General features: G+C 41.4%; 1 protein-coding gene across 1 annotated transcript; it reads left to right on the top strand.

Annotated features, from left to right (window-relative positions):
- The first annotated feature begins 13,691 nt into the window (after nt 1-13,691).
- On the top strand, nt 13,692-24,061 carry TOMM20 (translocase of outer mitochondrial membrane 20). Its single transcript, XM_075266608.1, has 5 exons — nt 13,692-13,935; nt 15,350-15,396; nt 18,646-18,727; nt 23,032-23,174; nt 23,863-24,061. Exons 1-5 carry the CDS (start codon nt 13,809-13,811, stop codon nt 23,905-23,907), a joined length of 444 nt encoding a protein of 147 aa, XP_075122709.1. The 5' UTR covers nt 13,692-13,808; the 3' UTR covers nt 23,908-24,061.
- The last annotated feature ends 2,392 nt before the right edge of the window (nt 24,062-26,453 follow it).

Below are 26,453 nucleotides of genomic sequence, written 5' to 3' on the forward strand. Positions count from 1 at the left end.
CCGATTGCGAGTGTTAACCCCTGAGATGCCGCCGGCATCTCCGGGGTTTCGTTTTACTATGGTGCCGGTTTCGGGGGGTGCCGGTGTTCATAGGGGGCAGCCCAGGGTCTGATCAGTGACCCCAGGTCTGCCCCATGCTGTCCCCTTCACTTACCTGGCTGATCCTGCCAGGAATGGAAACTGTCATCCTGTGCGTCTACACAGGATGACAGCTTCCTGTGTTCTGCAATACACGTGTAACACGTGTATTGCAGATACATATAGTGAAGCAGTGATCAGCCGATCACTGCTTCAATCCCCCATGGGGACAGAAAAAAAAAGTGATAAAAAAGTAAAAATAAAAAAGTTTAAATAACTTTAAAATAAATTATAAATAAATAAAGCCCCAAAAATCCCTTTTTTCCCATATAAAATGTTTTACTATGTAAAATAAAGAAAAATAGAAAAAAACATTACATATTTGGTATCGCCGCGTCTGTAAAAACGGCTAACAACATAAAAAAAAGTAGAAAAACGTGAATACACTACCTTTCCCTTACAAAATGTTCAATAAAAAGTAATCAAGTAGTCAGATGAAAATCAAAATGGTACCAATAAAAAGCAGAGGTCATCCCGCAAAAAATAAGCCCTCAACCAGCTCTGTCTACCGAAAAATAAAAATGTTATGCCTTTCAGAAGATGGCGATGCAAAAATAATTGATTTTTTTCCCTAAATTGAATTATATTCTGCAGAAATAGCAACACATTAAAAAATAATATAAATGAGGTATCGCCGTAACTGTGCCGACCCGCAGAATAAAGGTAACATGTTACTTATGCTGTATGCTGCACGGGGAAAAAAAAAAAAAATGCTAGAAAGCAATGCCAGAATTGATGTTTCCTTTTACATCCCACCCAGAAAGAGTTAATAAAATGTAGTCAATATGTTACAGGCCCCAAAATGGTGGCATTGAAAAGTACATCTAATACCGCAAACACCAAGCCCTCATATGGCCACATTGCCAGAAAATAAAAATCTAGCTTGTACAATGTGAAGACAAAACCCCCAAAAGTCGCCAAATCATTAGAACGTAAGTGGCTGCGACTAGAAGGAAATGTGTAAGCTGTGCGAGCGTTTTCAGGGGACACCCCATATTTAGAGCTTATGAGAGAGAATACACCAGCGCTGATCCCCCAGAATGCTCCTCTTCCTCGTCCGTGTCATAGGAGCTAGTGGGAAAATAGAATGGGATTTGGTGTACCCAATTTACTCCGCACAGCTTACACATTCACTTCTGGGTTACTAATGCTCACTACATCACTTGATAAATTCTTTGAGGGGTGCGGTTTTCAAAATGGGGTCACTTTCTAGAGGTTTCCACTGTTTTGACTCCTCAAGGGCTTTGTAAATGCGACATGGTTCCTGAAACTGATCACAGCCAGATCTGCCCTCTAAAAGCTCCTTGCCGCGCCTTCCATTCTGCGTCTCGCTGTGCGTCCATATATTCGTTTACACCCACAAGTGGGGTACTATGGTAGTCCGGAGAACTTGCATAACAAATTGTGGGATGCGTTTTCTCCTTTAACCCCTTGTGAATGTGCAAACTGTAGGGCTAAATGAAAATATTAGTGAAATAAAATCAAATTTGAAAATTTCACCTCCAATTTGTATTAATTCCTGTTAAGCACTTATAGGGTTAAAATACTAGGTATATGTTGTTTTGGCTTATTTAAGGGGTGCAGTTTTGAAAATGGGGTGATTTATGGGGGGGGTTTATACAAGGGTCTTTCAAAACCCCTTCATAGCTGGAATAGTCCCTTAAAAAATGGGTTTTGGAAATTTCTTGAAAATTTTGAATATTGTTGTTTCACTTGTAAACCTTCTAATGTCCGTAAAAAATAAAAAGGTGACTAAAGTTTGTTGCCGACATAAAGCAGAGATCTGGGACATGAGATTTAGGATATAATTTTGGCGGTCTGACTATCTGTATGCAATGCACATCATTTCAAACTTTATAAAATGCATATTTTTCAAAATTTCCACCAAATTTCCTATTTTTTCATAACTAAACACAAAACATAGCTACCAAAATTTACCACTAACATGAAGTATAATGTGTTACGAAAAAACAATCTCAAAATCACTTTGGTAAGTTAAAGCGTTCCAAAGTTATTGCCACATAAAGTGACATGTCGGTTTTGAAAAACCGAGCTTGGTCAGGAAGTCAAAAAGTGCCATCGGCGGGAAGGGGTTAAAGGGATCCTATCCGCATGATTTTAGCACCCAAACAAAGCACAGTACCTGACAGGGCATTGCTTATCTTCTGAAATTATGTCCTTATGAATTTTGAATGATCCTGCCATCCTTCAAAAAGAATCACTTTTATTCAATATTCAAATTACCTTCTTGGAGTCAAGAGGGTGAAAATCTTGTGAAAAAGTCAAGCTCTGCATGTACCCTTTGCTGTCTGATGTCAACACAATGATCCTGATGAAGTCCCATTTGAAACCACATCTTCAGGCTCCAGCTCATCACTGCACATGTGCCTGGTGTGTTCCATGCTGCAATCATGTTTATTGTGCCCACACCTCATGAAGTGGGAGAAGAGTGGGAGCGTGTTTCACTGGGGAACAGAAAGTGAAACTGGGACTCTAAGGTGGCATTCACACGGAGTAAAGTGGCGCTGATTCTGGCACGATAACTCATGGCGGAATCAGCGCTGAAAAAAAAGACTCCTATTGATTACAATGGGTTCCATCTTCCGCGCGGAACACATTGAAATCAATGGGAGGTTTTTTAACTAACTAACATGTCGGAATAGCCTTAAGAAAGCCTATTCGTCTCCTACTTTTCGTTGTCTTCTCCACGCCATCGTTCGTCTAAAATCCCGTTTTTTGTCGGTATGTAAAAGAGTTCTTTCGCAGCACTGGGGGTGGATCCCAGCGCTCAAAAAGCACTGGGGGCAGCCCCAATGCTGCGAGAGATCTCTCCAGCGCCGCCTCTATCTTTGTCTGGAACGAGGTCTTCACCACATCTTCTTCCGGCAGAGTCTTCTAACTTCTAGGCCTTGGGCAAGCCGACTGCGCATGCCCGCCGGCCACGAGAAAATGGCCGTCTACAATATTATCTAACTAATACTATGTTGCTTCTTTCTTAAGGCTATTCTGATGTGTTAGTTAGAAAAAAGGGTTTGAAAGATAGGATCCCTTTAAGCCACTCGCTGAGGAGTTGATTGCCCAAATCCACCAAATTGCGGGGATGCCGATATCCTTGCACACATTCAGAGTGAAATGCTTCATTTGGCCTTCGGTGCACTAGATGATGTGCATCATTGGAATAAAGGCCAAAACCGTGATTCGACACAGTACAGTCCGCCAGTCAGCTACTGTACACGTTCAGTGATTTCTAGCCCATTGAAGACGTGCAGCTTTATGTGCCTGTGTGAGCAATGGCCTCTTGCGAGGCGAACGACTCCAAATGTTTATTGCATGCAGTTCCCCTCGTAATGTTCGCTCACTAACAGGTTGGATAGGACCTTCATTCACTGACTGCAGCAATCCTTGTCAGGTTTGGAAGTGATTTTGATCCACAAGCTGTGAAGCTCATCTCTGGTCCCCCTCAGTTAGGATCCTTTTCCAACCACAATTCTGACGACGTGTTTTGTGGCCAAGTGTATTACACCACTACTTGTAGACACCTTGAACAGTCCGCTACGAAACACCAACAAATCCATCAACTTCACTGACCGTATGGCCATGGGCATGACCAAACACGATTGCCCCTTTTTGCCACTCTGACACATCCTTACATTTACCCATGTTTATGTACAATTATCGCTTGATACAAACTAACTGATCGCTACTACCTTATGATCACGTAGAGGCAGTGTGCGCGCAGTTGAGCATGTGACTCAACCACTGCCCATCTGTACAGGTTAACGATTCATCTGTGCTTGCTCACTAGGGTGACTAATTTTTTGTTCGGTGAGATATATATATATATATATATATATATATATATATATATATATATATAGTGTTGGCCAAAAGTATTGGCACCCCTGCAATTCTGTCAGATAATACTCATTTTCTTCCAGAAAATGATTGCAATCACAAATTCTTTGGTATTATTATCTTCTTATAATTTGTCTTCAATGGAAAACCACAAAAAAAAAAAAAATTGTCAAAAAGCCAAATTGGATATAATTCCACAGCAAACATAAAAAAGGGGGTGGACAAAAGTATTGGCACTGTTTAAAAAATCATGTGATGCTTCTCTAATTTGTATAATTAACAGCACCTGTTACTTACCTGAGGCACCTAACAGGTGGTGGCAATAACTAAATCACACTTGCAGCCAGTTGAAATGGATTAAAGTTGACTCAACCTCTGTCCTGTGTCCTTGTGTGTACCACATTGAGCATGGAGAAAAGAAAGAAGACCAAAGAACTGTCTGAGGGCTTGAGAAGCAAAATTGTGAGGAAGCATGAGCAATCTCAAAGCTACAAGTCCATCTCCAAAGACCTGAATGTTCCTGTGTCTACCATGTGCAGTGTCATCAAGAAGTTTAAAGCCCATGGCACTGTGGCTAACCTCCCTAGATGTGGACGGAAAAGAAAAATTGGCGAGAGATTTCACGCAAGAGTGTGCGGATGGTGGATAAAGAACCTCGACTAACATCCAAACAAGTTCAAGCTGCCCTGCAGTCCGAGGGTACAACAGTGTCAACCCGTACTATCAGTCGGCGTCTGAATGAAAACGGACTGTATGGTAGGATACCCAGGAAGACCCCACTTCTTACCCAGAGACATAAAAAAAAAACAGGCTGGAGTTTGCCAAAACTTACCTGAGAAAGCCAAAAACATTTTGGAAGAATGTTCTCTGGTCAGATGAGACAAAAATAGAGATTTTTGGGAAAATGCATTAACATAGAGTTTACAGGAAAAAAAAGAGGCCTTCAAAGAAAAGAACACGGTCCCTACAGTCAAACATGGCAGAGGTTCCTTGATGTTTTGGGGTTGCTTTGCTGCCTCTGGACTGCTTGACCGTGTGCATGGCATTATGAAGTCTGAAGACTACCAACAAATTTTGCAGCATAATGTAGGGCCCAGTGTGAGAAAGCTGGGTCTCCCTCAGAGGTCATGGGTCTTCCAGCAGGACAATGACCCAAAACACACTTCAAAAAACACTAGAAAATGGTTTGAGAGAAAGCACTGGAGACATCTAAAGTGGCCAGCAATGAGTCCAGACCTGAATCCCATAGAACACCTGTGGAGAGATCTCAAAATGGCAGTTTGGAGAAGGCCCCCTTCAAATCTCAGGGACCTGGAGCAGTTTGCCAAAGAAGAATGGTCTAAAATTCCAGCAGAGCATTGTAAGAAACTCATTGATGGTTACCGGAAGCGGTTGTTTGCCATTATTTTGTCTAAGGGTGCATTCACACTGAGTAAACGCTAGCTTATTTTGTAGAGTAAAATTTCACTTGTAAATATTGCTATCCCATTGACTTCAATGACATTTTACAGGCGTATTTTTACAGGCGTATTTTTTACAGGCGTATTTTTTACAGGCGTATTTTTACACTTGTAAAAAAAAATCATTGAAGTCAATGGGATAGCAAAATTTACAAGTGTAATTTTACTCTACAAAATAAGCTAGCGTTTACTCAGTGTGAATGCACCCTAAAGGTTGTGCTACCAAGTATTAGGCTAAGGGGGCCAATACTTTTGTACGGCCCATTTTTGGAGTTTTGTGTAAAAATGATGTGACTTTTTTTCATTCTCTTTTGTGTTTTTTCATTGCAAGCAAAATAAATGAAGATATTAACCCCTTAGCGACCCTTGACGTAACTGTACGTCATGGGTCGCATGGGGATGCATGGAGCGAGCTCACACGCTGAGCTCGCTCCATACACGGCAGATGCCGGCTGTATCATACAGCCAGGACCTGCCACTAACAGCAGCGGTCGGTGCCCGAGCTGATCGCTGCTGTTAACCCTTTACACACTGCGGTCAAACGTGACCGCAGTGTGTAAACGGCGCCGGCGGCACGGGCGCCGCCATGTTTTGCCGATCGCCGCCCTCCTGAACGTCACATGAGGGCGGTGATCGGTTGCTATGACAGCCGGAAGCCTATTGAAGGCTTCCAGGCTTGTCTCTGCACGAGATCTATTAGACGATGCCAGAGGCATCGTCTAATAGAAGTGCTGGGATTCTGCTATTCACTGCAGTACTGTAGTATTGCAGTGAATAGTATGAGCGATCAGACCCCCTAGGTTTCAAGGTACCTAAGGGGTCTGATCATAAATGTAACAGAAGAAAAAAAAAAGTTTTTAAAAGTATTAAAAAAATAAAAAAAATATAAAAGTTCAAATCACCCCCCTTTCCCTAGATTAGCTATAAAAGTAATTAAAGAACATTAAACATAAACATATTAGGTGTCCCCGCGCTCCAAAATGCCCGAACTATTAGAATATTAAAACATTTATCCCGTACTGCGAACGGTGTAGCGGTAAAAAAAAATAAAAACAGCCAAAAAGCGTTTTTTTCAACACTTTGCCTCCTATAAAAAATTTAATAAAAAGTGATCAAACCATCAGATCTTTCCCCAAATGGTATCAATAGAAGCATCATCTTGTCCCGCATAAAAAGACACCACAACCAGCTCCATACATGGAAATATGAAAAAGTTACAGGTGTTAGAACATGATGACACAATTTTTTTTTTCTATTTTGCAAAGTTTATCATTTTTTTAAAAGTATCAAAACATTTCAAATACTATATAAATTTGGTATCACCGCGTTCGTACTGACACGTAGAACACAGGTAACATGTCATTTGTACCAAACAGTGAACGCTGTAAAAATTAAACCCATAAGAAAATGGCGCAAATGCATTTTTTCTCCAATTGCACCTCATTCTGAATTTTTTTCCATCTTCCCAGTACATTGCACAGCATATTGAATGGTGCCATTACAAAGTACAATTTGTCCCGCAAACAATAAGCCATCATGTGACTCTGTGAACTGAAAAATGAAAAAGTTATGGCTCTTGAAATGTGAGGAGGGAAAAACAAAAATGCGAAACCAAAAAATGGCCTGGTCCTTAAGGGGTTAATACTAAAGAAAATGAGTGTTATCTGACAGAATTGCAGGGGTGCCAATACTTTTGGCCAACACTGTATGTATATATATATATATATATATATATATATATATATATAATTTAGAAATGACTAAAGTTTTAAAATAGTAAAGTAATTTACAATAAACTAGCTTTATTAACCCCTTCCCGCCGATGGCACTTTTTGACTTCCTGACCAAGCTCGATTTTTCAAAACCGCCATGTGTCACTTTATGTGGCAATAACTTTGGAACGCTTTAACTTACCAAAGTGATTTTGAGATTGTTTTTTCGTAACACATTGTACTTCATGTTACTAGTAAATTTTGGTTGATATGTTTCGTGTTTAATTATGAAAAAATAGGAAATTTGGTGGAAATTTTGAAAAATATGCATTTTATAAAGTTTGAAATGATGTGCATTGCATACAGATAGTCAGACCGCCAAAATTATATCATAAATCTCATGTCCCAGATTTCTGCTTTATGTCGGCATCAAACTTTAGGCGCCCTTTTAATTTTTATGGACATTATAAGGTTTACAAGTGAAATAACAAGATTCAAAATTTTCAAGAAATTTCCAAAACCGATTTTTTTTAAGGGACTAATCCAGTTATGAAGGGGTTTTGAAAGACCCTTGTATTAAAGCCCCCCATAAATCACCGCATTTTCAAAACTGCACCCCTTAAATAAGCCAAAACAACATATACCTAGTAATTTAACCCTATAAGTGTTGAACAGGAATTAATACAAAATGGAGGTGAAATTTTCAAATTTGATTTTATTTTACTAATATTTTCGTTTAGCCCTAGAATTTGCACATTCACAAGGGGTTAAAGGAGAAAACGCATCCCACAATTTGTTATGCAAGTTCTCCGGACTACCATAGTACCCCACTTGTGGGTGTAAACTAATATATGGACGCACAGCGAGACGCAGAAGGGAAGGCGCGCCAAAGAGCTTTTAGAGGGCAGATCTGGCTGTGAGCAGTTTCAGGAACCATGTCGCATTTACAAAGCCCTTGAGGAGTCAAAACAGTGGAAACCTCTAGAAAGTGACCCCATTTTGAAAACCGCACCCCTCAAAGAATTTATCAAGTGATGTAGTGAGCATTAGTAACCCCGAAGTGAATATGTAAGCTGTGCGGAGTAAATTGGATACACCAAATCCCATTCTATTTTCCCACTAGCTCCTATGACACGGACGGGGAAGAGGGGCATTCTGGGGGATCAGCGCTGCTGTATTATCTCTCATAAGCTCTAAATATGGGGTGTCCCCTGAAAACGCTCGCACAGCTTATACATTTCCTTCTAGTCGCAGCCACTTATGTCCTAATGATTTGGCGACTTTTGGGGTTTTTGTGTTCACATTGTACAAGGTAGATTTTTATTTTTATCTTCTGGCAATGTGGACATATGAGAGCTTGTTGTTTGCGGTATTAGATGTGCTTCTCAATGCCGCCATTTTGGGGCCTGTAACTTATTGACTACATTTTATTAACTCTTTCTGGGTGGGATGTAAAAGGAAACATCAATTCTAGCATTGCTTTTTAGCATTTATTTTTTTTCCCGTGCAGCGTACAGCATAAGTAACATGTTACCTTTATTCTGCGGGTCGCTACGGTTACGGCGATACCTCATTTATATTATTTTTTAAAGCTTTGCTATTTCTGCAGAATAAAATTCAATTTAGGGAAAAAAATCAATTATTTTTGCATTGCCATCTTCTGAAAGGCATAACGTTTTTATTTTTCGCTAGACAGAGCTGGTTGAGGGCTTATTTTTTGCGGGAAGATCTCTTCTTTTTATTGGTACCATTTTGGTTTTCATCTGACCATTTGATTACTTTTTATTGAGCATTTTGTAAGGGAAAGGTGGTGAATAATCATTATTTTGTGCGGTTTTTTAAGTTTTTTTTGTACGCCGTTTGGGTTAAGTAATGTTTTAATTTTATTGTTCAGGTTATTACGGACGCGGCGATACCAAATATGTCATGTTTTTTTCTATTTTTCTTTATTTTACATAATAAAACATTTTATATGGGGAAAAAGGGATTTTTGGGGCTTTATTTATTTCTATTTTATTTTAAACTTAAACTTTTTTATTTTTACTTTTTTCCAATTTTTTTTTTCTGTGCCCATGGGGGATTGAAGCAGTGATCGGCTGATCACTGCTTCACTACACATACGCTGCAATACACGTGTTACACGTGTATTGCAGAGTATAGGAAGCGGTCAGCCTGTGTGGACGCACAGGCTGACAGCTTCCTTTTTAGGCAGGATCAATCAGGTACGTGCAGGGGGTAAGTGATGGGGCAGACCCGGGGTCACTGATCAGACCCCGGGCTGCCCCCTACGAACACCGGCACCCCCCGAAACCGGCGCGGGGGGTGCCGATCGCCACCATTTGAAAACCAAACCCGGAGGTGCCGGCGGTCATGTTGACCGCCGGCATATCAGGGGTTAACACCCGCGATCGGACCCAGTTCCGACCGCGGGTGTTACAGGGCAATGTCAGCCGTAACATATGGCTGTTACCCGCAGCGCATGGTGCGCACACAGGTTCTGTGTGCGCACCATGCGCCCGCAGTAATAGTACGGCGGTTTGCGGGAAACCCTTCCCTGCAGCGCCGTACTATTACGGCGCATGTCGGGAAGGGGTTAATAATAATAACACCGTAATAATAAAAACAAAATTATTTATGTAGTGCCAACATATTCCACAGCACTGTACAATTCATAGGGTTCAAGTACAAACAAAAACATATATTACAAAGAAATAGTCACTTCACACAACTGAATCGCAAGAGCTTACAATCTAAGAGGGGGTGACACAAGAGGTAGCGGGGCAGCATTGGAGGTAGCATTGCTTATACAGTGGTCAGACAATTTTGTAACAGAGGTTACTGTCATTACACAAACATAAAACTGTATGAGCCGTCACCAGTCATATCCTTTAATGTGCAGATGTTACCTGGACATATAAGTTAGTCTGAAATGGCATCATATCGTGTGAGGTAATGTGGGAACATGAACAGAGAAGAGTACATTTTAGGGATTCTAATTACGGTATGGAAGGGTTTACAATAAGAATTGTGATAGTCCTGTCTGAAAATATGTGTCTTTAGTTTGCCCTTCAAGCTGTAGAAATTGGGAGTTAATCTGATTGTCTGAGATACAGTATTCCAGAGAAGTAGTGCAACTTTGCAGCATTATGGAGAGCCTTGTGGATGAGGGTGATAATTTTATATTGTATTCTTTAATGAATAGGCAGCCAATGTAGTGACAGACACAGACTGGAGGCATCGCTGTAGCGTCTAGATTGACAGATGAGTCTGGCCGCTGCATTCAGAATAGATTGTTTTGCTAACATACTTTATTAAATGGCAGTTAAAGGGGTTTCCAGGCAGAATTTATTTATTTTTTAAAGAAAGATCTGTTACTGCTAGTAATGCCTTAAAAAGTACACCCATATACCTTTAGCAGTGTTTGGAGTGATTTCTGGGTGTCTCTGGCTGCAGCTGGCATCCTCTGCATTTGTTTTCATGGTGTAACTTCCTGCTGCACAAATTCCTATGTAGTTTCTACACTAGTTCCTTTTCACTCAACCTACCCCCTCCTCTATCACTGTTACACCCCCCCTCCCTGTCTCCATAGCCTAGCAAACACGCCCATTACCAGCCCCTCCCGCTTTCCCCGTCTCCCTAGCTAATCAATTCTGCCCATTAATAGCAGAGAGGAAGAGGGGAGAAGCCGTTCCTGGACACAGGAAAGCTTGGTAAGTATTGATGGAAATGAAGGGGGAGGGGGTGACGCTCCGTTTTGGAAATGGTGAAACGGAACATCACTGGATTATCAGAAAGTGTCCTGGGTTGATTACATGACTGCTCCAGGGATATGGGGAATTATAGATTTTTTTTAAATTGAAGTAAATTAGAAGTTAGAAGAGGGAGGGGGTTCAGTTTAGGAGTTAATTCTTAGTTTATCCTGGACAACCCCTTTAAAAAACATAGTAAGTTCCCCGGGACAGTGGCATATTGTGTGATCTCGGGTTCAAAAGTCCTCTCAGTTTATGACCTTTAGGGAGGCTCAGTATAAAATGTTGATGCACTGGTATTACACCCCCACCCTCCTTCATGCTTTGATCCTGGCAATTCCCTCAGGCTGCTGGTGTTGCGGTACTGCAGAGAGTACCCTATACCATATTTTCTGCACAAATCCCCTCCTGAGCTTCTGGAGTGAGGTCAGGACTCTGACATATGACCTTTTCTACAGGGGTCCCACTTGATCCCCTTTTCTGTCTCCTGAACCTCCCTCCTAAACACCTAGGTAGCCAGGCATCCAGGCTCATCTTGTACGACTGTACTGCGGCAAAGACCCTCATTGCTAGAAACTGGAAGAGTGTGAATCCTCCTTCTGGTCTTTGTCTTTGGATTGAATGAAGGACGTTAGGGGCCTTGACTGCTAGCTTAAATAATACTCTGAACGCCGTCTGCTCCATCTGGACCCCCTGAGACATGCATTGTATTTTATGGGGTCTCTGATCCTTGATTTCCCTTCTTCCCCTTCCTCGCTCCTCCCCCTTTGTTTTTTCCTTGTCTCCTGAAGTTATCTTCTTCCCTCGTCCCTCATAAGGTTAGGTTCACATCTGTGTCAGAGTCTCCGCTGCTAAAACCGCCGAAAATCGGCAGAAAGAAAAGTCCTGCACGGAGGTCTTTTCTGTCCACCAGTTACAGTATAAACATGGCGGAAACTGACAGACCCTATTATACTCTATGAGGTCTAAGGGTATCCGCTGTTTTGGCAGCTAGGCCTCCAGTGGGCCCAAACGACTGAGAGCCCAGCACAGGTGATAACCTAGCCTAACATAGAAATATTTGGTATTGTCAAAACCACTACGAACCAGACAAAATAAAAACAATATTTAAGGCTAAGGCCCCATGTTACATGCTGCAGCTTTTTTGTTGCAGATTTTGTTGAGGTTTTTTTACACCAAAGCCAAGAATGGCTACTAAAGGAATGGGAACTTTAGAGGAAGTTCTTATACTTCTACCTTCTACTCAATCCACTCCTGTCTTTGTCTCAAAAAAAAAATCCAACAAAAAAGCTGCGTTTCCACAATGTGGGGCTTTAGCCTAAATGGGTTTTCTGGGCAAAAATATATTTTTTTAAAAAACGTCTGTTAGTGCTATTAATGGGTTAATAAGTGCGGCCAAATAACTTTAGCAGTATTTTCAGTGATTTCTTCCTTTCTCTGGGAGTTCCTGGTATTCTATGAATTTGTTTTCATGGGTAGCTTCCTGCTGTCTTAGCCTACAAGTACCATGATACATTGCAGTTTACTCAGATTCCCCCCTCTCATCTCCCCCCTCCATTTACTCAGCTCGTGGACTACTAGCCCTACCTAGGTAACTAACTGACCCCAGCCCATCATATTTACCTGTCTTCTCGTCCTGGAGATGACTTTGAGGTGCCGCTGTCTCCCTCTTCTGCCCACACCTGAGATCCGGAACTGGCACCTGCGTGATAGAACGCTGGCAGAAGCTTTCATTTATCCCAGACAACCCTTTTAACATAATCACTAAATGGTGTAAATAAAAACGGCAGAATTATTTTATTTAACCAGTGACAGTGTAGGAAATAATATTATTGTAGAGGGATGAATATATGTAACTCCCAACAGCAATCTGCCATTCGCAAATCACCCTGTAAAGGGCTCTTCCACACTGACATCTCTGCATATGTTGAAGGGGTTGTCCGGACAAGAATTTGATATTTTAAGTAGGCCGGAGGAGGCTTACAAAACAAAAAAAACATACTCGCCTTTTTCCAGTGCTCCAGTACCCCCCTTCCCAGCCCAGTCCAGTCCAGCCGGTCCATTGTTGTCTTCCAGTGGCCTCAGTGGAGGACACGTGACGTCACTTCCTGATACCGCTGATTGGCTTCAGCAGTCATGTGACCACTGAGGCGCCAATCAGTGGAATGGATGTGGGATGTCACAGCTGGCGAATAGTTTTACTTCTATATAAGATACCAGAGCAGCAAGTGTGATTTTTTTTTTTTTATAGGTTTTTTTTTTTTCATGTACCCCAACCTATTCTTAAACCAACTTTTTTTGCCCAGACAACCTCCTTAAATGTGTGAGCGGCCTGTATGAGGGATGTGTATGCATCATATTTCCAATATGTCAGTGGCGTCTATGTATCTTGTGTCCTATATATATATATTACATTTGAATAGCTTACTATGAAGAGGAATAGGGGCCCTGACACATTTTTTTGCATAGGGCCCTTTGCTGTCTGGAGTCGGCTACCACCTGTGAAGACATATAAAATGTAGCTGCAGTGGCGTGAACTGTTCAGCATGTAGACAGCACATCTGACTTCTATACAGGAAAAATCTATCATATAATAAAGGAGTTCTGGGCCTTTGTCCTTGTCCACCTCAAGCCTCTTAAGCTGGACGCCATTATAAAACGTTTTCTTCATTCACATCGTCAATAGACCCGTCATGTATCGGTTGTGTACAATAAAGCTTTAGAAAAAAAAATAATAATGCGACAAGGACTACCACCGCATGCTTGTCTGCCTGCCGCTAGTTAATGACGTCATCTCTGAGAGTCAGTCTTTTCACTTCAAGGGTGCGGAAGGAGAGTGGTGGTGGAGAAGCAGTTGCTCGTCTTGTGTGATATTTGCCGCTGAAGACAAGGAGATGGTGGTAGTGGGGAAGACCAGCGCCATAGCGGCAGGGGTGTGCGGGGCGCTCTTTCTAGGGTACTGCATTTATTTCGACAGAAAAAGAAGAAGCGATCCCAATTTCAAGAACCGACTGCGGGAGAGTAAGTGTTGTCTGGGAGTCGTACTACACAGCATGTAGTGTTCAGTCTGCGCTGTAATACAGATCAGTACAAGATGAGGGACTGGTTTATGAATAGAGACTGTAAATCCTTCTGGTTGTTGTGTGATCTGATATGTAGTTGTGCACAATGGAGCCTCCATGCAGCTGCTTTTCAAGAAACTGCAGAATGACTCCGTTAAAGGGGTATGTTCTTCACAGACAGGATGGTGGCTTCATGATTAACGCTTCTCCCTTGTTGATGCTGACCAGATAAGAGCTTTCCTTGGTAGTACCCAATGAGGGTTAGGAGTATAAGTCTCAGTATTTATTGCTCATAAGACTCCCACCCTTTCTTTGCAGCAGTGTCACTCTGATGTAGGCACCAGGACCAGAGAAAAATGGAGAGTCCAAAAAGCTGTAAATACTGAGAATTGTACTCACTGCCCACTGTGGGGGACCTGGGGATATATTATGTGGGAATTCTTGGGTGAAACTCCCTGTGATATGCCTCCCCCACCCCAATTACAATATTCTGCTCCTCCCTCTTTGTTTGCCCTTGTCCCAGACACTCCTTATATCCATATGATACATGTCTGATAGGTGAAGGTCTTACCTGTGGTCACTTGAGCACAGTTTCTCATGCATGGCTCTCTCTCCGCTTCTATTTTAGCCTGCCTCAGTAGCTGGTCGCAGCAGTAACAGCTGAAAGCTTCAAGAAAGATATTGATTTGTTTTGCCAGTGTATTCTGTAGCGTTTTCCCAGACATTGTCAATCACTGTCCCATAGAGGGCTCACAATCTACATTCCCCATGTCAATGATACTGGAGGAAATGCACTCAAACACTGGGAGAAAATACAGACTCCTTGCAGAGGTTTTCTTTGGTTGTATTAAAAGCTAGGACTAGTGCTGCAAAGCTGGCCGTCTGTTAGAAAAAAAAACAAAAAAACTCCTGTGTATTGCAAATGTATAGAATTGTTGTTTTCCCCTTGTTGCCCCCTTCTGTTCAGCCTGTGTGAAAATACTGTAAAGAGACTGTTAGTGATTGATCCTACTTGTAAAACTGCAATATGACAGAAAAAGGTGTTTCATAAATGTACACTGAATGTGAATATCCGCTATGGCCATATTCAGGATCTTGACCTGGATACAAGTGGTAGTGAAGCTTTAGTTTTAAGGTGAACTTTTATCTTATTGTGGGTTGACCCCTGGGGTCTGTCAGGAGTCTGTGGTTTTTAAATTAAAATGGGAGATAAAAACAAACATTGTTTGTGCAGTTCTTTTTCATCTGTTGATTTAATGGTGGACACTGGGGCGGAGTCTCCAAATGGAAACCGTGACCGTAGCCATCGTTTCGATCTATTAGTTATATTATTATTTGTATTTGTTCCATGTACTGATTTATTTATTTTGTAGGAAGAAGAAAACAGAAAATTGCTAAAGAGAGAGCTGGTCAGTCAAGGGTAAGAGTTTGTTTTTGTTTGAACTTCAGTATGCTTTTTATGGAATGGCAGCAAACCTGCTTCTACAAACTCCTGAAAGAAGTAAAGAAGAATTGAATACTTCTGTACTGGCAATATGTGGGGACTCCTCAATTTTTCAAGGGGTATGCCGACATCTCCATTCAAGTCTATGGTGGTTGCAAATGCAGCAAAGCAGATAGCCTTGGATATTTTTGACACTCTCATAGATTTGAATGGATTCCCATTTCGCCATTCTTTGTGGCTGTGAATTGGGAGTCTATGGTCCCTGCACTTGAGATAGATGTGGGTCTCAAAGTTGGAACCCGTATTTATCTCAAACCCCTATGTGTTCAGGATTGGTGTGGACAGACTGCCGAGATCCCCACTGATCAGATATTTACTATCAATCCAATGGTAAGAGATGAATACTTTTCATGGGATAACCCCTTTAAGTTTATTGAGTAGTGGAGTGGATGGGACCAGCAATATAAAAAAAAAATATTCAAAACAAAAAAGTAGGGGGGATCCCAACAATACTTAAAAAAATAAAAATAGAAATGTTAAAAGGGTTCCCGAGTTTTGATGAAAAGTTAAAATACAGTCCTATGAAAAAGTTTGGGCACCCCTATTACTCTTAATCATTTTTAGTTCTAAATATTTTGGTATTTGCAACAGCCATTTCAGTTTGATATATCTAATAACTGATGGACACAGTAATATTTCAGGATTGAAATGAGGTTTATTGTACTAACAGAAAATGTGCAATATGCATGAAACCAAAATTTGACCGGTGCAAAAGTATGGGCACCTCAACAGAAAAGTGACATTAATATTTAGTAGATCCTCCTTTTGCAAAGATAACAGCCTCTAGTCGCTTCCTGTAGATTTTAATCAGTTCCTGGATAAAGGTATTTTGGACAAACAATTCAAGTTCAGTTAAGTTAGATGGTCGCCGAGCATGGACAGCCCGCTTCAAATCATCCCACAGATGTTCAATGATATTCAGGTCTGGGGACTGGGATGGCCATTCCAGAACATTGTAATTGTTCCTCTGCATGAATGCCTGAGGATTTGGAGCGGTGTTTTGGATCATTGTCTTGCTGAAATATCCATCCCCGGCGTAACTTCAACTTAGTCACTGATTCTTGAACATTATTCTCAAGAATCTGCTGATACTGAGTGGAATCCATGCGACCCTCAACTTTAACAAGATTCCCGATGCCGGCATTGGCCACACAGCCCCAAAGCATGATGGAACCTCCACCAAATTTTACAGTGGGTAGCATGTGTTTTTCTTGGATTGCTGTTTCTTTTTGGACGCCATGCATAACGCCTTTTTTTTATAACCAAACAACTCAATCTTTGTTTCCAAAATGAAGTTGGCTTCTCCAAATGTGCTTTTGCATACCTCAGGCAACTCTATTTGTGGCGTACGTGCAGAAACGGCTTCTTTCTCATCACTCTCCCTGACAGCTTCTCCTTGTGCAAAGTGCGCTGTATTGCTGACTGATGCACAGTGACACCATCTGCAGCAAGATGATGCTGAAGCTCTTTGGAGGTGGTCTGTGGATTGTCCTTGACTGTTCTCACCATTCTTCTTCTCTGCCTTTCTGATATTTTTCTTGGCCTGCCACTTCTGGGCTTAACAAGAACTGTCCCTGTGGTCTTCCATTTCCTTCCCATGTTCCTCACAGTGGAAACTGACAGGTTAAATCTCTGAGACAACGTTTTGTATCCTTCCCCTGAACAACTATGTTGAACAATCTTTGTTTTCAGATCATTTGAGAGCGGGCTGTCCATGTTCGGCGACCATCAAACTTAACTGAACTTGAATTGTTTTGTAGAAAGAAATGGTCCAAAATACCTTCATCCAGGATCCAGGAACTGATTAAAAGCTACAGGAAGCGACTAGAGGCTGTTATCTTTGCAAAAGGAGGATGTACTAAATATTAATGTCACTTTTCTGTTGAGGTGCCCATATTTTTGCACCGGTCAAATTTTGGTTTAATGCATATTGCACATTTTCTGTTAGTACAATAAACCTCATTTCAATCCTGAAATATTACTGTGTCCATCAGTTATTAGATATATCAAACTGAAATGGCTGTTGCAAACACCAAAATATTTAGAACTAAAAATGATTAAGATTAATAGGGGTGCCCAAACTTTTTCATAGGACTGTATGTGCAGGGGTTTGCTAGGTAGTCTGTTCTATAACTGTATAAGCCTTAAAGAGGACCTTTCATCAGATTGGGCACAGGCAGTTCTATATACTGCTGGAAAGCCGACAGTGCGCTGAATTTAGCACACTGTCAGCTTTCCCGATCTGTGACCCAGGTAAAGCGCTATTGGTCCCGGTACCGTAGCGCTTTACAGTCAGAAGGGCGTTTCTGACAGTCAGTCAGGAACGTCCTTCTCCACAGCAGCGCCTATCGCGCTGTACTGTGTGAGCGGGGAGGAACACCCCCTCCACTCCTGATAGTACTCCTGATAGAATTCTTCTCTGTGCCGTGGAGAATTCAGTAAATATTCCTGGTTTTCTTTATGTTAATGAGTTTTCTTGCAGCACTGTGGGCATCCCCTGTACTGCTTAAAAACGGTCCGGTGCCGCCTCTATCTACTGGCACGCCTCTATGCCACGTCCTCTGCAATGTCTTCTTTCGGCGCTGGTGTCTTCAGGATCTAAACCCCAGGCATGGGGCAGAGCCGACTGCGCATGTCTGTGGCCATTTTCATGTGGCCACTTACACGAGCGTACTGTGCATGTGGCCACAAGAAAATGGCAGAGCCGACTGCACATGGTAAACGTTCAATTCTTGGAGTTGATAAGTGGGTTATGTGTATGCAACTGCCCCTCTTCTCATTCCTATAGACACCCCTAAGAAAAAAATAAAATAAAAACAACAAAAAACCCTCCCAAAATGGCATACTTATTACCTAACTGTTAAAAGGAGTGCTATTAAGTGCAATTTTTTGAGCCTTAGGGGTTCACTGGAGGCTGTACAGCATTTAGATCTAGCAATTAAAATTGTCTAATATTAATTCTGATATTATTTGATCTATGCTCTAGCCCAAACTTTCTAGCTGTAGCTAGTTCTGATTTAATAATTCCATGTAAGTGCAAAAAGATAAAATTGGAAGGTTATACAAGATCATTTGTTTAGTCCATTCAATTGATAGAGTGAAAATTTGTATATTGTCTGAAGTGTCTGTCTGTTGGCGTAAAGCTCTCAATATTTACTTTTATAGCTGCCTGACCTTAAAGATGCAGAGGCTGTTCAGAAGTTTTTCCTTGAAGAAATTCAGCTTGGGGAGGAGTTACTTGCACAAGGTAGTTGTTGTTGTGTTTTGTGGTGTGTTTTGTTTCTTTTCTTTTTTTTTATCTATTACAAACTGGGGAGGAGTTGGTTTAAAAGGCCTCCAACTTATGTATAATCAAGTTTATTAAAATTTTTCGATAACGTAACAACCAAACAGTCTGTGAACAAGGTACACTGGCCATATAAAATAGAAGCTGGCAAGGGGGCAGTCCACAGCCAGTATATCGATATAGCATAAACACATCGCCGAAGCGAAGATGGGAAGGAGATCAGGTCAGAGAAGGCCGACCCAAAGAAATTGTCACGGAAAGGGAGGAGGGGAGGCAACCAAAAAGAACATGGAGGACAAACAAGGAGACCAGACAATGAAAATGGACATGGAGGACAAGACTGAACAGAGGGCAATGGAGGGAAGACCCAGAGAAGGGGGTGGAAAAAAAAGAGAACGAAATGAGGGGCACCCGAGCCCCAGCTTAGGAGAAAGAAGAGGGAAAAGTTTGAAGACTCCTGGAACAGAACCCAGGGCCGCCAGAGGCGCTCAAACCTGGAGGGGTCGGGAGAGTCCTCCGCAACTAGGGCTTCCATCCTCCGAATAAGGAGAAACTCCTGAAGGAATTCGAGCATGGAAGGCGGAGTAGAGCTGCGCCAATGTCTCGGAATGACAGCCCTGGCGGCTGAGAGAAAATACCCCAGAAGGTCAGCTTACCAGGGATGACCGACAGGAGTGCTAACTGAGGTGAGGCAGCAACGGAGCGCCCACACACCCTGGAATACAAGGAGAAGACCTCGTCCCAGAACGGCCGAAGGACATCACATTCCCATCAGATATGGAGTCACCTCCAATGTATGGCATCCTTCAATAGTTAGTGCTTCACAATTATGCTGTTGCATATCGCTCCTATGCTTGGAGCAAAAAGCCCACCTGTCGTCGGAACATATTTATGATGAAATTAACAGCATTGAATGCACCATACAGGAGAGAGAAGCATTTCCTCAAGTTATTACACACACTTTTTTTTTTTTTTTTGAGGGGGGGGTGGTGTATCTTATTTAACCCTTTCACTGCCAAGAGTCTCTGGAAATTTTGCACCTCCAGAGCAAAGAGCAATTTTCATAGTTTTGAGATGGACAAATCAAACCTAAATTGTAACATTAAAAAAGCATCCAACCCCCCCCCCCCCCCATACCTATATATTTTCTTAACGGGGCTCTATCAGCAAAATTATGCTGATGGAGCCCCAAATATGCGTGAATAGCCTTTAAAAAAGGCCATTCAGGTACCGCTAAAGTTATATTAAACTACCCCCAGTTTTAAAATAAAACCCTAAAACAGAATATGATCAACTTACCCATCATGCACGGTGGGCGGGCATTCAGGGTCTGCCGTCTTCTTCAGCCACACCTCCTCTTCCAGCGATGTCCTCGGGTCCCATCTAACTAGCTAACTGACATTGTTAAAAAATGGCGCGGGTGCAGGCGCAGTAGCATGCTGCTTCTACTACTGCTACTGTGCATGCGCCCACACCATTTTTTATCAATGTCAGTTTGCAAGTTAGACGGGACCCAAGGACATCGCTGGAAGAGGAGGCGTGGCTGAAGAAGACGGCAGACCCTGAATGCCCGCCCACCGTGCATGATGGGTAAGTTGATCATATTCTGTTTTAGGGTTTTATTTTAAAACTGGGGGGTAGTTTAATATAACTTTAGCGGTGCCTGAATGGCCTTTTTAAAGGCTATTCACGCATATGTGGGGCTCGATCAGCATGATTTTGCTGATAGAGCCCCTTTAAAGTAGACACCTGCAGCATTGTCAGAATGCCATTTGGTACTGTATACGAACAGGCACCTTCATGCCATTTTGATTTAAAGTGAATGTTTTATGAAAAAATTCAAATAAATGTATATATTAGCTGCTAAAAGCGGAAACCAAACAAATAATTATATGCACCAAACCTCCTAAAAATAAGAGTTCAACATGTGCAGAGTTAATTCATATCACTATGGCCTACACCCACATGCACAAGTCTTCAGAAAATCACCACAACCAGAAGGAACAAAAATCTGCTTTGAAGCTGAAAATGTTACAAAAGTATCATCCTATAAAATGTAGGGATTACACACCATAAAAAGTAAGTGAACCCCTAAACCCTATATATTTTTTTGAAAGACAACCTGAAGTTTACAAATGTCTTAATGGGTCATCGATAGCCACATCCACCTTCATGCAATCTTATGACAAACACAATAAATTTTTGTTGAAAAAATGCGCTAAAACACATATTTGCACCTAAAACTCATGTTCATGGGGGGGAGGAGTGTGGGGGGGGGAAGACACTTTAAAGCCCTATATCTCTGGGTTGCATTACGACATTTTAAAGAGGAGAATCACATCTTTAAAATTATACCAAGCACTTGATGATAGAGCTTAAAGTTTTGGAGCGATTCACTGTTGAAATGCAGTCGGGAATTGAGATCTGCAGTTGGATCTCAACGCCAAATAGCGTTTTCAACAGTGAATTGCTCTAAAACTATAAATTCTATCATGAAGTCCTTGCTGTCATTTTTTTTAAACATGAGTTTCTCCTCTTTAAAAAGAATTTTAAAGCATCAAGATATGTTCAGGCAGTCCGGAGATATTGGCATTAGTAGGGAGGATGTATTAGCTACGTCCTCCGCTACTGAAGTGCCACCCTGGGAGGATGTAGAGCTGACGTCCTCGGCAGGGAAAGGGTTAAAAAAAATTCATTTAACCACTTAATGACATTGCCCCATGTTTCAAAACTTTATGTGGCAATAACTTTGAGATGCTTTAACTTACCTTAGGGATTTTGAGAATTTTTTTCCGTGACACATTGTACTTCATAATTTATCGCCAACATGATCTATATTTTTTTTTACAATATAATAAAAAAAAAAAAAAAAAAAAAAGAAACTTGGAACTGTCAAATTTGGAAAAATTCACTATTTTCAAAATGTGAAATGCTTTGCTTTTCAGATAGTCATACCACCCAAATAAGTACATCTACCATATCTCTGCTTTTTAATGGCATTGTTCTTTAATTGTCCTTCAATTTATTAGGGACATCATAAAGCTTATTCTAACAGCCGTTTTCTGAATTTGTAAGAACTTCCCAAATCCATTTGTTAGAGACCACTTCAGTTTTGAAGGGGATAGTAAAAGCCTATGCATTAGCCCCCCCCCCCCCAATAAATCACTCCATTTTCAAAACTGCACCCCTATTTTCAAAACTGCACCCCTGCTTTCAAAACACACAATTGCTGTATGGGTACATGGTGGGGCTCAGAATGAGAAGAGCGACATTTGGCTTTTCGTGGCAGATTTTGCTTGAATAGTTTTTGGGTGCCATGTCTCATTTGCAGAGCCTCTAAAATACTGGTACAATGAGAACCCCCTCCCCCCTTCAAAAGTGATTTTATTTCGGAAACTACACCCTTCACAGAAGGGTTATTATCATTGAGGCCAAGAGTGCTTCCCAAAAATGAATGTACAAAGGGAAAATTAAAAAAAAAAAAATAAAATAAATCACCATTTCAGAGAGCACAATATGTTGTGCTCACTTTGTGTCAACAGAGTCATGAACTCCTAAAATTTGTAAGTGGAGTATCCCGGGTACAAAATAAAAGGGTATATGTGGGTGTAAATCCTGTTTAAACACACAGAAGGGAAGGAGTACATCAGTTTTTAGCTTTTGAAGTATAGATTTAGAGGGATTGGTAATGTGGGTACTATTGTCAAATGTAGGGCTGTTGGGTGAGGGGAGTCGAGTCGAGCCAGGGGAGGGCGTAAAGGGGAGTGCCTATGGGCGACTGTTTTAATGCTCCCCATTGCTTGATCAACCCATGATGACACCAGTCCAGCAGCCTCTGAAGGAGAACAGTCTCATACTATCTATTAATATAAGTATGTCCAATTCCCTTCAATACTTTAAGGAAGAAATAACAACAGTATAGATCTAAATCTGGTCAAGTCTCAAGATGAAATGCGTATAGGGTGCGTCTAAAAACAGATAGAACACTTATTTTATAGATGGCAGAGTGCCAGAATCAGGTGTAGAGGCCCTTCGACCAATGCTGTTGATCAGAATCGATCTGTCATTGCAGAATGGATTAGTTCTTTGAGAAGAGTTCAAATCAGCAGCAATTCTCAGGCTTAAATATTTGATGTAATCTGACACCCAGAAGAACGGGAATGAGTCCATTAAGGAAGGGAACATGACGGAACCCTACCATTTGTAAAATTCTGTGAAATATGTTGTGCTACATGAATAAAAATGTATTATTATTCTGTCCCTAGGTGATTTTGAAAAGGGAGTCGATCACTTAACAAATGCCATAGCCGTTTGTGGACAACCTCAACAGTTGCTTCAAGTTTTGCAGCAGACTCTCCCACCACAAGTTTTTCAAATGCTTTTGACCAAATTGCCTACAATTAGCCAGGTAAGATATTTTGTTCCAAAATCCTTCTCTGGGTATTCAGGATATTAATGGCAGGGGAAGCTTTTAACACTGGCTTTTATAACAGTCTTAATAAACATGCTGGTATGACAAGTTGTAGGCTGGTGTAGCATTATAAAGGTATTGGGGGACAGCAGAACAGCAGTTAAAAAAAAAAAAAAGTTTGCACTGTGAAACTTAGGGTTTTTTGTACACCAGAAAAATATCATATAATATTTCATAAATTCCACCTGCAGTGATTTAAAAGGGGTTGTCTGGCTCAGTCGAATTTTTACACTGATGATCTATCCACAGTATGTGATCTATGAGTGTCTGACATCCAGACCTGCAGAGATCTGTTCTAGAAGCCTTCAGGAGCAGGGAGCTGCTAGAGGACAGATGGCAAATGCAGCAAAGCACTACAACATCGCTCCTATTACTTGTGTAGGAGCAGTGCTGCATTCACTATCCATCCACTAGCAGTTTCTGGATTTCAGGGGCTGCTACAAAAGGTGATCTACATGGTGTCCGGATGTTGAAACCCTACTGATCACATATTGATGGCCTATGTAGTGGGCAAGTACGAAAGTTTGATTTTGGGTTGGACCATATCTTTAAAATATTGTTTGGGGTTAGTGAGCATATTTTTGTGCAGGTGTCTACACTAATGATGTTTTCTTTTGTCTTTTAGAGGATTGGAAGTGCTCAGTCTCTGACTGAAGATGATGTGGAGTAAAATGCCTACATATTTGGGCAGAATGTAGTTGTATTTCATAAGTAACTGTTATTACTGAATATTCATTATTAATAAAAATCAAAACAAGAGGGTTTTTTTTTTTTTAACTGTTCTGTTACTACACTTTAGTTACCTGATGTTAAAACATTTGTATAATAGAAATAATGTTTTTGTTTTTGGATGATATAAAAAGATCATTTGGAAATAATGAGCTTGGTTGGCGATATTTTGTTTTATACCCTTTTACAAAGTAGTAAATTACATGACAATTATAGTAGCATTTACTATGGTGGTTTTCTGATCTGTCTCTTAAAATACTCAAACAATTTGGCAGAAAGTTTCAAAGGAGACCTGCTGAGTACACAAGCTTTATCTTAAAGCATGGGTCACCATGAGAAATTTCAGAATGCCAGTTAGTATGAGCCATGTTATACTAAATAACTTTTCACATCTTGCCCAACTCACGGCAAGTGATCTATCTGTGCATTAATGCGTGTTAGGGAAAGAAGTGTAGTCGCGAAGTAGCACTTCATGCTGTATACAGCCACTTACCATGACATCAGTTTGTTCTGTCTTCAGCTGGAATTTCCCCAGTATTCTATACCTGGGGAGTGTGGACCTTCTGGCCAAAGACAGAACAACTATAGGAGTCACACCAGTCGCCCTTGCAATCAGTCCCCTAAACCTGGGGATGACAGGGTACCGGGCAGGACAATAGATGAGGTGTACAGTTGGGCGGCACATCAGCACTTTGCAAGAAGAAGAGGTAAGTATGTCTCAATTGCAGGTAACGATAGAAAAGCATGATGGGATACAATGTATATACTGTATTTTGTAGCAGCTCAAAAGTGCACCACATGTCGCCATCAATTAGGTTTGCTAACTGACTGATACCGAAGAAAGGCCAGAACTCGCTAGCAGGCAACTGACATAACTCTGCCAGCAGTGGGTTATGCCACATTGACTAGAAGGCAAGGGGACACTCAAGATTGTACAATTTCTTTGCATGCTTCAGGAAGCAATAATGATGCCCAGATATTTAAATGTCAGAACCACTTGCAGGCAGAGCCCTCTAGAAACCAAGTTAGACCGGCTCTTTCCATGATATAAACTATCAATTTGTCCCAATTAATTAATAATATTGAATATGGACCATAGTCATGAATTATGGTAAAGAATCAAAAAAAAGGATGGATTTGTATCTCTAATAAATATTAAGTTGTCTGTGTAGAGTGCGTGCTTGGAGAATCTGCCCTTATAAGTGAGACCCACAATCTTCAGGGAAGTCCTCAGATGTATGGCAAGCATTTTAATAGCAAGAGCAAATAAAGCTTGTTGGGTGCCACTAAATTATGGGAAACTGGAGGACAGACCCCTGCTGTTCAAGATATTAATCCTCAGAAAGATGTTCTGGTAGCCCTTGAACCACCTAGGGAGAAGGGCAGGGACTATTGGTAGGTAGTGTTATAAATATGGCGTTGTCAGACACCTTGGGTTTTGAATGGTGCACCTCATCCCCCCTCCCTTCCTCTTCGTTGCTTACGCGTCTTTTTGCAAGCAGGGAGGGCATGGGGGAGCATGGAGTTTGGGTAGAGTGTGCACTTTAAAACTTGGGTACGGAGGGGGGAGCCTGCCACCTTCTGCCTAAGCGTGGCGAGAGGAACTCCCTCCCACCCTACCCATGAGGTCCCCTTTTTTGTGCTTTTTCTTTTTTCTTTCGTTTTTTTTCTTGTTTTTCAGTTGTCAGAGCATGGCGGAAGTTACATGCCCCGCTCTAAGATTCTATTGATATTGTTAAATTATGCTTTGGCCAACCCAGCTTTAACCACATTAAGGCTTCATGTATTTATCTTTAAGGGGTCTGGAAAAAGGTGGTGAGGAATGATAATGTCCCAATAATCTTAACATACAACACTGTGCTGACATTTACATAGGAAATCATTAACAGTATATTTACACTTTTCTCATTATCTGCAAATCTAAGAATGACAAGCTTTCCATATTATTATCCGACTCTTACTTTCCTGAACTAGCTATCACCATCCTGACTGTATAAGAAATACAGAAATTGCAATTCCTGCATGCATGCCTTTTTTTTGTTTTCCCTTTCTTTGACTTTTCTGCTGTGGTCAGTGTGTAGTGCCATTATCTGGCCACTAGATAGTGCTTATGTACCACTAAGAAGAACAGAGAGAAACAAACCAGCTATTCGATTTGCAGCAAGGGCAACCTGGATAAGACATATGACTATGAGATGACTTCATCCTCCAGGTAGGGCAGTGGTAAACCTAACCCCTCTGCTGCCTGAGGCGGTCGATCGAAAGACGCCCCCTCCGGACTGAAGGGGGGATTAGGATCCAGCAGAAGATAGAGGCGGGGCAGGATCCTGTTCTCAGGCAGCGGTGGGGACGCCCTCATCGCATTTTCAGCGCTGGGGTCCGCCCCCATCGCTGCCAGAGAACTAATTTACATACCGGTAAAAAAAAACGGTATTACTAAGGAACGGCACGGCGGAGATCCCATCTAAAGGTAAAAGACGAATAGCC

Source organism: Leptodactylus fuscus, chromosome 3 (assembly GCF_031893055.1).
Source record: "Leptodactylus fuscus isolate aLepFus1 chromosome 3, aLepFus1.hap2, whole genome shotgun sequence".
Classification (NCBI taxonomy): Eukaryota; Metazoa; Chordata; class Amphibia; order Anura; family Leptodactylidae; genus Leptodactylus; species Leptodactylus fuscus.

Coding starts and splice junctions, on each gene's coding strand:
- TOMM20 (XM_075266608.1), top strand. CDS start 13,809: ATGGTGGTAGTGGGGAAGACCAGCGCCATAGCGGCAGGGGTGTGCGGG. Junction 15,397..18,645: donor AGAGAGCTGGTCAGTCAAGG/GTAAGAGTTTGT, acceptor TTACTTTTATAG/CTGCCTGACCTTAAAGATGC. Junction 18,728..23,031: donor GGAGGAGTTACTTGCACAAG/GTAGTTGTTGTT, acceptor TTCTGTCCCTAG/GTGATTTTGAAAAGGGAGTC.